The sequence below is a fragment of the Macaca mulatta genome, chromosome 17 (genome assembly GCF_049350105.2).
Source record: "Macaca mulatta isolate MMU2019108-1 chromosome 17, T2T-MMU8v2.0, whole genome shotgun sequence".
NCBI lineage: Eukaryota > Metazoa > Chordata > Mammalia > Primates > Cercopithecidae > Macaca > Macaca mulatta.
The window spans coordinates 7,952,607-7,964,622 of record NC_133422.1 but is presented as its reverse complement, the minus strand read 5'-3'; the positions used below and the strand labels follow the sequence as shown (position 1 = coordinate 7,964,622).

The 12,016-nt window shown below is 54.1% G+C and overlaps 1 protein-coding gene and 1 long non-coding RNA gene across 3 annotated transcripts; one reads left to right on the top strand and one right to left on the bottom strand.

The window, feature by feature from the left end:
* Positions 1–2,683: 2,683 nt before the first annotated feature.
* On the bottom strand, positions 2,684–4,005 carry LOC144336212 (uncharacterized). The gene is made up of 2 exons (XR_013407802.1): positions 3,745–4,005; positions 2,684–3,176 (listed from the first exon to the last, which is right to left on the bottom strand). It is a non-coding gene; the product is annotated as an uncharacterized LOC144336212 (long non-coding RNA).
* A 154-nt stretch (positions 4,006–4,159) lies between these two features.
* Positions 4,160–11,358, top strand: CDX2 (caudal type homeobox 2). 2 transcript variants are annotated; one of them, XM_001096874.5, is made up of 3 exons: positions 4,160–5,024; positions 8,448–8,593; positions 10,077–11,358. In XM_001096874.5, the coding sequence occupies exons 1-3, from the start codon at positions 4,484–4,486 to the stop codon at positions 10,329–10,331; spliced, it is 942 nt and encodes a 313-aa protein (XP_001096874.1). In that variant the 5' UTR covers positions 4,160–4,483; the 3' UTR covers positions 10,332–11,358. The 2 variants fall into 2 exon arrangements, with proteins under 2 accessions (XP_001096874.1, XP_014976282.1); XM_015120796.3 differs by having other exon boundaries at positions 4,174–5,024; positions 8,448–8,589.
* The last annotated feature ends 658 nt before the right edge of the window (positions 11,359–12,016 follow it).

The following is a 12,016-nucleotide window of genomic DNA, read 5'->3' as shown; positions in this document are numbered from 1 at the left end:
GACAGTTGGCGGACTCTGGGGAGGCCCTACAGAAAGGACATTGTCATTGATTTCCTTCCCAGAGATGTTAGCTGAGTGGGCTGTGGCAGGGCAAGACAGGGTTGTTGGGGTCAAACGAACCATTACTGAGCCTTTCTTTGTGTGAGTAGATGGCTGATTGAGTGCAATGGCTGAAAGACTCCCTAAACTCCGAATTGAGTAGAGATTGAGCTGTTTTTCCACAGCCGTATAGATGGCCAAGCTGAATAATTTTGTCAGCTGACATTCTCTTCCTTTTCACTCCTTAATTATCCCTGGAATTCAGGTCAATGCAAGGTAAGAGTTTCCTGTGCAAGGTATAGAATACTACATTATTTGGATAATTTTATTGTCCTTTTTTCAAATTAAAAAAAAATTTTTAGAGACAGGGTCTCCCTCTGTCACCCAGGCTACAGTGCAGTGGCGCAACCATAACTCACTGTAACCTTGAACTCCTGGGCTCAAGCCATCCTCCAACCTCAGCCTCCCAAGAAGCTGAGGCTATAGGTGCACATCACCACACCCAGCTAATTTTTAAATTTTTTTTATAGAGATAAGGTCTCGCTTTCCTGGGCTCAAGTGATCCTCCTGCCTCAGCCTCCTAAAGTGCTGGGATTACAGGTGTGAGCCCCTGTGCCTGGCTGGACAGTTTTCTTGATCTAAAAAAGATTCAGAAAATAAACTTACATGCTCAGGTGGGTAGAGATGGCCTGCCCTAACTGGGCTATGTTAGTCACTGGGCTCCCCAGTTTCTAGGAGCCACAATTATCAGGCAGAGCAGGGTCCCCTTAGTCAGAGCAAATACTAGGACCATTGAGCAGGGAGGGAGCTATGTCAATGCTGTCTGGATTTAAGGAGTGTTTCATCCACCTGGAGGGGCAGCCTGCCCTTCCAGCAGCCTCCTGCGTCCCACCCCCTTTGTGGCCCCTGCCCTTGCCACCAGCCAGGATCCTGCGTGCCTGGTCCCTTTCTGAAGAATGTGGAATGGCCCCTACACTGTCAGTAACAGAGGCGTCCTTTTGATAACCTGATCGTGGCCACTCCTGCAGTTTTACGGTTGCTTCATTTACCAGGGTCTCTTTTCTCCCCCACCCTTTTCTGCCTTAGATGTCAGCTCTAGCTCTGGCTTTGTGGAGTTGCAGTTTCAGCCCCAGGCCAACCGCAGGCCCGAGCTTCCCAAACAAGTTTGCCTCTCCCAGAGTGAGTTGCTGCAGGCTTCTCTGGCCCAGCAGCAGGACTTACAGGGTGGAAGGGCACCTCTGGCATCAAGGGGTAAAGAATGACCACCCCCCTTCCCTTCCCGTGGGCTGCTCAGTGCAGGCCAAAAGGCTCCTAAGAAAGCTGCCAAGCACCTGGGGCCTAGGACCAGGAAAGCCCTGCATGGAGCCCTGATGTGGGTGGCTTCTGCTTCCTCCGAGGGACACAGCCTGTGCTTAGAAGCTGGAGAGGCTGGAGGGGCTGCCCCTGAGCAGAGCCAGTCATGGGGCACCAAACTGCTAGGGGCCAGGACTCTCTAATGGCAAAGATGACCAGGCTCCTAGAGTTTTGTCAGCCACCTTCTACCCTTCTCTGACTTCCCACAACCCTGCCTTTTCAGGGACCCAGCTGGGCCCTCTCCTGGCCGAGAGCAATCTGGATGTACAGGGATGCGTACATTCTGAGAAGCTTGTCCGAGGACATCATTTACCAGCTCCTTTCCCCGCACCGAACAGTCTAGACCCTGGGACCACAGCTGTGCCATGCCATTGCTAAGGAGACCCATTTTTGCAGTGAGGGAAATGTTCGTTTTCACAATGATTTCCTTTCCATGGCTGGAGCACTCCAAGTGAGCCTCAGGCTTCCCTGTGGCTTGGCCTGCTCTGGGGCCTGGCTTGACCTGAGGGACCACAGCAGCCCTGCCCGCTCCCAAAGCAGTTGGATGAGCAGGCCAGAGCCATTTCTTCAGGGCACAGCACAGAGACACAGCTGGAAAATGGGGACAATTAGCCAGAGGCCGGCAGCCTGGGCCATAAAAACGCAGGAAGCGGCCACCACAGGGCGGAGGGAATGGCTGTCCCTAATAAAGTGATTGTTCCAAAGAATGCCCGCATTCCGAAGACATAGGCTGGAGCCTCAGCCTCGGCTTCCAGAACTCAGGCCTGGGAAGGGGGGAACGTGGGGGATGGAAAGGGGAATTGTGTCTCCAGGAAGAGGAGGAAGATGTTTGCTAGATCAAAAGTTCGAAGTGCCCACCACTTAACCTCCCACATTCCCGCCCCATCAGGTCTGTGGACCTCCCCTACTGCCCTTCTCTCAATGATTTGGGTTTTGTAACGGGGTTTGCAATTTACATCCGGTTTTATTTCTCTGGAAGTCCGATGACACTCGGTTGTCCAGGCCAGGCCCTGGAAGTCCCCCAGGAGGACCGGCTCGGTCTCCCACCTCTTGAGTGCACAGCTCCTTGGCCCCTGAGTACCCCACCACCCTCATTTTTAGCCTTCTTCCTTACAAACACGAAGGGTGGGAGGAACCAAAAACAGGGGATCCCGCAGCCCTAGGTTAGTTCTGATCGTTTTCAGGTGTGTCTGCAGAGGCAACTTGCTGGTTGTCACCTGTAAAATGGGGAGGATAAAAACACCTCCTAGGTTTTGTTCTAAATCCTAGGGGGATGTGAGGCTCAAGGGAGATAAACGACACTGGAGAGCACCCCAGAAATGACAGGATGAAGGCGATGGTGACAAATATCCAGGCGAAACGCTTGACAATAACAGACAAGTGCAGGTCTCCAGGAGTGCCGCGAGCGCCCGCGGGTTCTGAGAGCGCTCAAAGCCACCGAGTCAGGCTGCCCAGCCCGCCGGGCCTCGCCGCAGTGATCCTCATTCCCGAATCTGGCAGCGCTGTCAAAGGCTGGTATAGGAGGTGAACGGCGGCCGCAGGCCCACTCCACGCTGTTGTTGAAACCCAGTTGCGCGCGCGCGCGAGAGCCGAATCTCGCCGCCTCCGCGCTCCTGTCGGGGTAGCTCCAGATTCCCGGCTGCGCGGCTCCGGTCCCCAAGGCAGTCGCTCCCAGCCCTAGGCCCCTTGGCCGCAGCGCTTCCCAAACCGAGAGAGATCCTTTCTCAACTCAGAGCTTTTCATTAACAATCGTTAATAACGGCCCTGAGTTGCCTTGTGATCTCCTGGAGATGAAAAATAAATTTCTTAGGAGAATGTTTCACTTTGTAAAGGACAAAGAGTTTTAAAGATATAGGTATGATGTAAGACACATAAATACCTAGGTAAGTATTAGCAGAAATTCTCTTTTCCTTCATTGTTAACCACTTATGCAAGTATAAGAAAAATACAAGTGTAGCTCAATGAATTTTCACAAACTGACACTCCATGTAACCAGCAGCCTAAGAAACAGCGTTACCAGCGATCCCCTAGTTCGCCTCCTTATGCACGCCAATAACCACTAGCCTAACTTCTACCACATGCCCATTACTTTTGTAGTTTACAACTTTTGATTCTTGAATGTAAACGTTTATCAATAAATCGCTTTAACTCAAATCTCAAACGTAAGATGAAGTCAGAGATGCAGCCTGAATCTCGGATCATAATTTATCTTGTACGGAGGGCGAGTAATTTCCTTGGGCAAGAAAATAACTGATTGGAGGTGACAGTTGTTTAGGGCTGCAGTCGTCCGGGCCAGGAGCACAGGGCGGGAAGGAATGGCCCATCTCTTAGGGCTCTCTGCTTGTCACCTACCAGGTTGGTCAGAAACGTTCTCATCAAAGCAATGGTTTCTCTTTTCTTTTCTCTTTGGGACAGAAGGAGTTTCTTGACCGCCCCCTTCCCTGCAAATGCATAAACAACCACTGCTCCTGTCTCCAAGCTCAGATTCCCACCAAGATAGCCTTTTCTCTTCCCCTGTCTTTTGTAAGTCTCTTGATTTCATTCTTTGAACCTGTGATTGGAGGTTAAAGTGCACCAGGTTGGAAGGAGGAAGCTCTTAACAATAAAGGTTTGAATATTTAGCTGTGATCAGGTCGCTGCCCTCTCACGAACCTCCCCCCCCCTTATCTTTTAAAATGCAAATTATGTTTCAGGGGGTTGTGCGTTGAGTGCGCGCTGCGCCTCGACGTCTCCAACCATTGGTGTCTGTGTCATTACTAATAGAGTCTTGTAAACACTCGTTAATCACGGAAGGCCGCCGGCCTGGGGCTCCGCACGCCAGCCTGTGGCGGGTCTTCCCCGCCTCTGCAGCCTAGTGGGAAGGAGGTGGGAGGAAAGAAGGAAGAAAGAGAGGGAGGGAGGAGGCAGGCCAGAGGGAGGGACCGCCTCGGAGGCAGAAGCGCCGCGAGGAGCCAGCAGAGCACCGCAGGCTGGGGCGCAGCCACCCGCCGCTCCTCGAGCCCCCTCGCCCCTTTCCCTTCGTGCCCCCCGGCAGCCTCCAGCGTCCGTTCCCAGGCAGCATGGTGAGGTCTGCTCCCGGGCCCTCGCCACCATGTACGTGAGCTACCTCCTGGACAAGGACGTGAGCATGTACCCTAGCTCCGTACGCCACTCTGGCGGCCTCAACCTGGCGCCGCAGAACTTCGTCAGCCCCCCGCAATACCCGGACTACGGCGGTTATCACGTGGCGGCCGCGGCTGCAGCGGCAGCGAACTTGGACAGCGCGCAGTCCCCAGGGCCGTCTTGGCCGGCAGCGTACGGCGCCCCACTCCGAGAGGACTGGAATGGCTACGCGCCTGGAGGCGCCGCGGCCGCCGCCAACGCCGTGGCTCACGGCCTCAACGGGGGCTCCCCGGCCGCCACCATGGGCTACAGCAGCCCCGCTGACTACCACCCGCACCACCACGCGCATCACCACCCGCACCACCCGGCCGCCGCGCCTTCCTGCGCTTCTGGGTTGCTGCAAACGCTCAACCCCGGCCCTCCTGGGCCCGCCGCCACCGCTGCTGCCGAGCAGCTGTCCCCCGGCGGCCAGCGGCGGAACCTGTGCGAGTGGATGCGGAAGCCGACGCAGCAGTCCCTCGGCAGCCAAGGTAAGCCGAGGCTGCGCCCTGCCCGACACTGCTTGGGAAGGCGCCGGCCGAGCCACTGGCTGCTGCGCGTCCGCCCGTCCGTTACGCACAGGGGCGTCCCGGGCTGTCTGGGAGCTCCGCGCCAGGAAGGACACGGTCCGGGAACAAATTCGGGGGCCTCTGGACCCTCGGGGCTTCTCTGACCTACAGAGCCTGGGAAGGAATATTATGAGTCTCACAACACCGTGTTCAGGCGTCCTCTTTTCAATAGCTCCTCATTCGCAACCCCGGGACATCTTCGGGAAGCTCTAGGGAATGTCGGCGTGAGCACTGCTGGACGAGGGCAGAATCGCGTGCTCCCCCACTTGCTGCCGCATGCATTGCTTGCGTGGCTCCTGGCCGCGGAGGAGAGAGGGAGGCTCGAACCTTCTTGGGCTAGATCTAGGCCATTTCTTTCCGCTCTCTCTTTCCCCATCTGAGCCATCTAATAAGAGAATTGACCTGGAGGGGGGTGGGGGGTGTCGGGGGACGGCTAGGCTGTGCGTGGGACAGTGTTTGGCCATTCAGGCCAATTCAAGGTAGAGCGAGCAGACAGACCAGGTAGAGCTGCTGTCGCTGGGAAGAAGGTGCTGGCCCCAGCTGCTAAGGCGACGGGGGCGCGCCCCGTCTCTGAACCTCTGACCTGTGAAGGGGTCATTTCAAGCAAAAGCTGGAGGGGTAGGGGCAAGAAACCGAGGGGCAGTCGTCTGCGGAGAGAGCAGGGAGACGGGGAGGAAACCCTGGTGGAAATTAAGCCGCTGCTCCAGGTAGGGGTCATTTTCCCACAGCTTCCTTTAAAGGGCGTCAGGGATGTCTTTGAGTGTGTGTGTGCATCTGAAAAAGATCCTAGGTTTGCCGCACTGTGGGGCTCATTGACTCCGGGTCTGCCCCTTCTGGTGTTCGAGTGTGCCTAGAGGTGGCAAGGAAGTGCGGTGGGGAGAGTCCTAGTTGAGTGCCCCCTTTATTTCATCAAGTCTTTCCACAGCCCTCAGCGCTTCCGCTTTTCTTGCTTCGCTCCTTGCTGCCCCAATTGGGCAGGCACGCTGGTTATGGGCACTTGGCAGAAGTTTATAGCCAATTACAGCTAGTATAAATCAAAGCGCCCTTTGGGGGCTGCCTCTGGGCATCGGTTTCTGCATCACTGTGCACATGCTAGGGAGAGTCCTGGTGGGAATGCGGCCGTCCGGGGAGAAGGCCACAGATCAGCCTCGGGTGGGCCCCAGAGCTTTGGTTTGGTCCCTTCTCCAAGAGGAGGCGCCTTCCTCCTGGCAGGGGCTCCCAGATCCTGGCTCCCAAAGACCCACTTTCTACAGCGCATGTCTGGGGAGCGGTTGGCGGAGGTCGCGCACGCCCTAAGGAAGACTTTTGCGTGTCCCGGGAGAGTGGCCGCGGGGTGAGGGCCTGGAAGGGGGCGGGAGGGAAGCCGCCAGAGCCCAGGCCGCGAGGTCAGCAGATGTGAAGTCCTGCGCCGAGGTGGCAAGGCCGCAGTCGGCGCCGGGTGCCCTTGTGATGTTAATGTGGGGTGGCCGCAGCCCGCTGGCCGGAGCCAGGCTCCTCTGCGGAGCGTCATCTGTCAAGGGGTGGATGGGGGGGACGCGGCCCGGCCTGCTTTGATATACACCTTCCCGGCCCTGCCATTGTCTCTTTTAGGGCCCGGAAAGAGGGTGGTGACTTTCGCAGTCAATAATGAATTCTGACAAGTCCCTCTCATCCCACCCCTCCACAGCCCCGCTCCTAGGTTCCCAGGGGGTGTGGGGCGCGGGCCGAAGAGCGCACAGGGTCTGGTCATCGCGTTGCCCAGCCCGTCTGGGACACTGAAGGGGCAGCACCCGAGCAAGGGTCGCTCCAAGGTACTTCCAGGCGAGTCTCCCTCCTGGGGTGTTCGGCTGAGGGAACTGCCCTGAGCCCCAGCTCCGGGGGTGTCCTCTGTGGCTCCAGTCAGGCTCCGGTGCCAACCCCGCCTGATGTTGTCTGCGTGACCTGGTCTGATTCTCCATTTCCTCATCTGTAAAAAGGGGCGAGTACCAATGGCCTGGAGTGGGTTTGAGGCGGTCACGCGTGTCCGAGCGTCCACCGCGGAGAAAGTCGCGTTAGTTCCCCTTACTTTCATAGCAGGCGCGGGGTCGGGCCATTCAAATGCGCCTGCAGGGCCGTGTTTATGTTAATACGCCTGGTGGGGAGGGGGATGAAAGCCGGGGCCGCCATTTGCTCAGTAGTGGTAATTCAAACAGAATGTGGTTGTTATTAAGGCATTGAAAGGGCTTTTCTTTGATAAGATCGCCTTGTCCTGCATTGTTTGCGGCTGTGTTCCCCTTTCAGCGGCTCCGGGGAGCTCCCTCTGATCAGGCCTGTATCTTCCCAGGACGCTTTTGTTGTGGTTTGCAAAGAGTTTTACCTGAACAAAGTCAGCCTGCGGGACATTAAACACCTCCAGGCAACTCCCAGGCCCTTCAGATCTTTCTGTGGGACTGGGCACTGGGAGATTGAACCTGTTCAGCTGCAAGAAGACCCAAAAGTGGGACGGAGCCAGAGAGAACAGCTTCTGGCCAGGGCTCTGCCAAGGGCTGAGCCAAGACAGACCTGGTGGAGACGCCAGGCTCGGGCCTGCTCCAACATTGTGGACACTATTTGTCAAGGCCCTTCAGTAAAACAATCAATCTAGGATTTAATATGTTGACTCAATCCAATGAGCATAGATCACTGGTCAGGATAACTCTGGCCAGGTTTGCAGCAGGAATAAATGGAGGGTCAAAAAAGAAAAAGTACCAAACGCCAAACCTGGATTGGGCAGGTATAAAGTGTCCCTAGCCGGAGGGGTTTGCTGCCTGTTCCCTCTGCCAGAGCCCAGCTCAGAATTCCACCAGATGGGCCTGGTGTGTCTGGGGGATGATTCCGGCGACTTGTCAGCTCCTGTACCCTGCTTTCCACTTGTAGTAAAGCAAAGTAGTAACCCCCACACCTCCTCTACAACATGTGCCCACAATGACAGCTGTTTTCGGAGTGGGCTTCCATCTCTGTTAGACCTGGAAATCTAGATGTTTCCAGGATCCTGGCCACTTCACCCTGCCCCCTTTCCGTTGGTGTCAAATATATGCCAGTACTGTATTTGGTTTACTGAAAGGGTGGTTACATTCTGTTATCTTCTGTGTGAATTAGGTTTCCACTTTTCTTAATTTTTAAAAACCACTTAATACTAAGGTTAGTTTAGTTGCCTCCACTAGCCTCACACCCTCCCCCCACAGGACCCTCTGGGGGGTCTTGTCAGACTTGGCAGGAACCAGCCAAACCCAGGCCCCCTGGGGTGGTGGAGGAAGAGAAATGTCCCTGGGTTAGAGAGGTTTGTCATTACCCATGACTGATGGGCTGCCTTGCAGTTCTCAGCCCTCACTTCTCCTTCCTCCACAGTGAAAACCAGGACGAAAGACAAATACCGAGTGGTGTACACGGACCACCAGCGGCTGGAGCTGGAGAAGGAGTTTCACTACAGCCGCTACATCACCATCCGGAGGAAAGCCGAGCTGGCCGCCACGCTGGGGCTCTCTGAGAGGCAGGTGGGGACCGCCTAGCTCCCTCCGGGCGGGCCACTGCCTGGGAGAGGACCATGAGAGTTAGAAAATCTGGCTGCAGGGGCCATCTAAATCTGTGGAGAGACTGAAGCAGGAGGATGCAAGCATTCGTCTTTGGAGCACTTTTTTTTTTTTTTTTAAATAGAGATGGGGTCTTGCTTTGTGGCCCAGACTGGAGTGTAGTGGTACAATCATAGCTGACTGTAGCCCTGACTTCCTGAGCTGAAGGGATCCTCCTGCCTCAGTCACCTAACTAGCTTGGACTACAGGCTCCAGCCACCATGACTGGCTAATGTTTAAACTTTTTACAGAGATGGTCTCACCGTCTTACCCAGGTTGGTCTCAAACTCCAAGTGATCCTCCTGTCTTGACCTCCTAAAGTACTGAGATTACAGGTGTGAACCACCATGCCTGGCCTGGAGTACTTTTTTTTTCCCCCCAAGATGTAGTTTTGCTCTTGTTGCCCAGGCTGAAGTGCAATGGCGTGATCTCGGCTCACTGCAACCTCTGTCTCCCAGGTTCAAGCAATTCTCCTGCCTCAGCCTCCCAAGTAGCTGGGACTACAGGCATGCACCACCACACCCGGCTAATTTTGTATTTTTAGTAGAGATGGGGTTTCTCCATGTTGGTCAGGCTAGTCTCCAATTCCCGGCCTCAGGCAATCCACCTGCCTCAGCCTCCCAAAGTGCTGAGATTACAGGTGTGAGCCACTGTGCCTAGCCCTGGAGTACTTTTTTAAAGGTCCCCTTCTACCTTTAGTCCTCTTTTTTTGATGTTGTTGATTTTTTTCTTTCTCTCTTTTGAGGGATATAGAAAGTGTGAAAAAAAGCCAGGGGTGTTAGTTTAATCCAGAATTCCATTTGGGTCTATAAAGACATATTAAAGACCTATTCTCTTTGTTTCTAGCACTGTACCTAAGAAAATAAACTAAATAAAATACTCAGTCTCTCATAAAAACTAGAGGGACAAGACTTGGTTCATGAACATTTTATTTATATCGTCTAGAAAAACAGGCCAACTTCACAGCCAGGAAGCCACACAATTAAATCTCATTTTCAGCTCTAAGGTGAGGAAAATTACATTTTAGTTTAGCCTTGAGGGGTCAAAGGTTGCCATTTGAAGTACACCACCCAGCACTGGCCTCCCTTTGCTGTGTAGACAGGGCCTTGCAGTTTCTGTTTTCCTTGGTTCTGAGACTTTACACTTGTCCAGTAAATGCGTAGATAAAAGTTGCTTTGAAAGCAAACCCAGGGAGCAAGGAAGGAGGAAGACTCTTCCCCATGAGGCTGAATTGGACCTGAGAACGGATCCAGGGCTGGGCTGTTATGGGGACGCCCAAAGAAAGCTTCTAGAAGGACTTGGAGTTCTGTAGTTGGAGCGGAAGATGTTGATGATACTGCTGGGTACTATTCCTCTTTTCCCTGGCATCTTCACCACCATGTGCTTTTCTCCACCTTTCCATTTCTAGGTTAAAATTTGGTTTCAGAACCGCAGAGCAAAGGAAAGGAAAATCAACAAGAAGAAGTTGCAGCAGCAACAGCAGCAGCAGCCGCCGCAGCCGCCTCCGCCGCCACCACAGCCTCCCCAGCCTCAGCCAGGTCCTCTGAGAAGTGTCCAGGAGCCCTTGAGTCCGGTGTCTTCCCTGCAAGCCTCAGTGCCTGGCTCTGTCCCTGGGGTTCTGGGGCCAACTGGGGGGGTGCTAAACCCCACTGTCACCCAGTGACCCACAGGAGTCTGCAGCAGCAGAGCAATTCCAGGCTGAGCCATGAGGAGCGTGGACTCCGCAAAACTCCTCAGGAGAGACCCCTCCCCTCCCACCCACAGCTGTAGACCTACAAACCTAGCTCTCAGAGGAAAAATGGGAGCCGGGAGTAAGACAAGTGGGATTTGGAGCCTCAAGAAATATACTCTCCCAGATTTTTTACTTTTTCCTGGCCGGCTCTCTCTGCCACTGAGGAGACAGAGAGCCACCACTGGGCTTCATTCAGGACTGGCAGAAGCATTGCCTGGACTGACCACACCAACGAGGCCTTCAGCATCCTCCCCAGCTCTTCTCATCCTAGATCTGCAGGCTGCACCTCTGGCTAGAGCTGAGGGGAGAGAGGGACTTAGGGGAACAGCAAGCTTGAGACCAGCCTGCTCATGGCCCTCGGAGGTCCAGCTGGGCCTCCTGCCTCCGGGCAGGCAAGGTTTACACTGCAGAAGCCAAAAAGGCAGCTAAGATAGAAAGTTGGACTGACCAAAGACTGCAGAACCCCCAGGTGGCCTGTGTCTTTTTTCTCTTCCCTTCCCAGACCAGGAAAGGCTTGGCTGGTGTATGCACAGGGTGTGGTATGAGGGGTGGTTATTGGACTCCAGGCCTGACCAGGGGGCCCAAACAGGGACTTGTTTAGAGAACCTGTCACCAGAGCTTCTCTGGGCTGAATGTATGTCAGTGCTATAAATGCCAGAGCCAGCCTGGACTTCCTGTCATTTTCGCAATCTTGGGGCTGATGAAGAAGGGGGTTGGGGGGTTTGTGTTGTTGTTGCTGCTGTTTGGGTTGTTGGTCTGTGTAACATCCAAGCCAGAGTTTTCAAAGCCTTCTGGATCCAGGGGGGAAGAAGTGATATGGTGAAGGGAAGTGGGGAGTATTTGAACACAGTTGAATTTTTTCTAAAAAGAAAAAGAGATAAATGAGCTTTCCAGATTTCAGATTCTGTATTTATCTTCAGATTTTGTCTGCAACTATTTTTTAAAGAAATGAAATATCTTCTTTGCTTGCGAGCTGATTTGGAAAATTCAGAGAGGGAGTGGAGATTATCAGGACAGGCTCATTTTACCCCAGAGCATCAGAAGCCTGAAGGAGCAGGTTCTGAGACCTTCCCTGCCCCCAAGCCTGAGCCCAGCCTAGGAATGCATGGCTCTCCTGGGGGTGCCTTTGGGCAAAATGCACATCTGAATGGCCAGCTGCTTCCCAGCAGCCAGAAATTATGGGGGGTGGGGGTGAGAGGGCCCCGTCATAGCATCTCACCAAATCCACATGGAGGCTTTTTGCAAACAGCAGGCAGTTCCCTTCTGCAGTGACTCCCTCCTAAGGACACCCCACAACCCAGCTAGTTAAACGTGAGCATTAAATTTTTTTTAAAAAATCCCCCTACTTTCCCAAGACAGCACTTCCATGAATTTAGTCTTCTGTAAATCACTGGGCATTTCTGTGAGCCCTTTCTACCTCCACTTTCTTCTGTCCTCGCAGTTTCCTTATCCCGGACCGCGCCCCACTTCCCACCCAATCACCCCACAAACAAGATTGCAAGACCCAATAGAAAATGATCCTTTTAGTGACAGTTGCTTGTCAGTTGGCCGATCCACTGGGCACCGGGGTGCAGTCTTTGAGATTTTTGATCCTGGAGGCCACCGAGCTCAGCGTT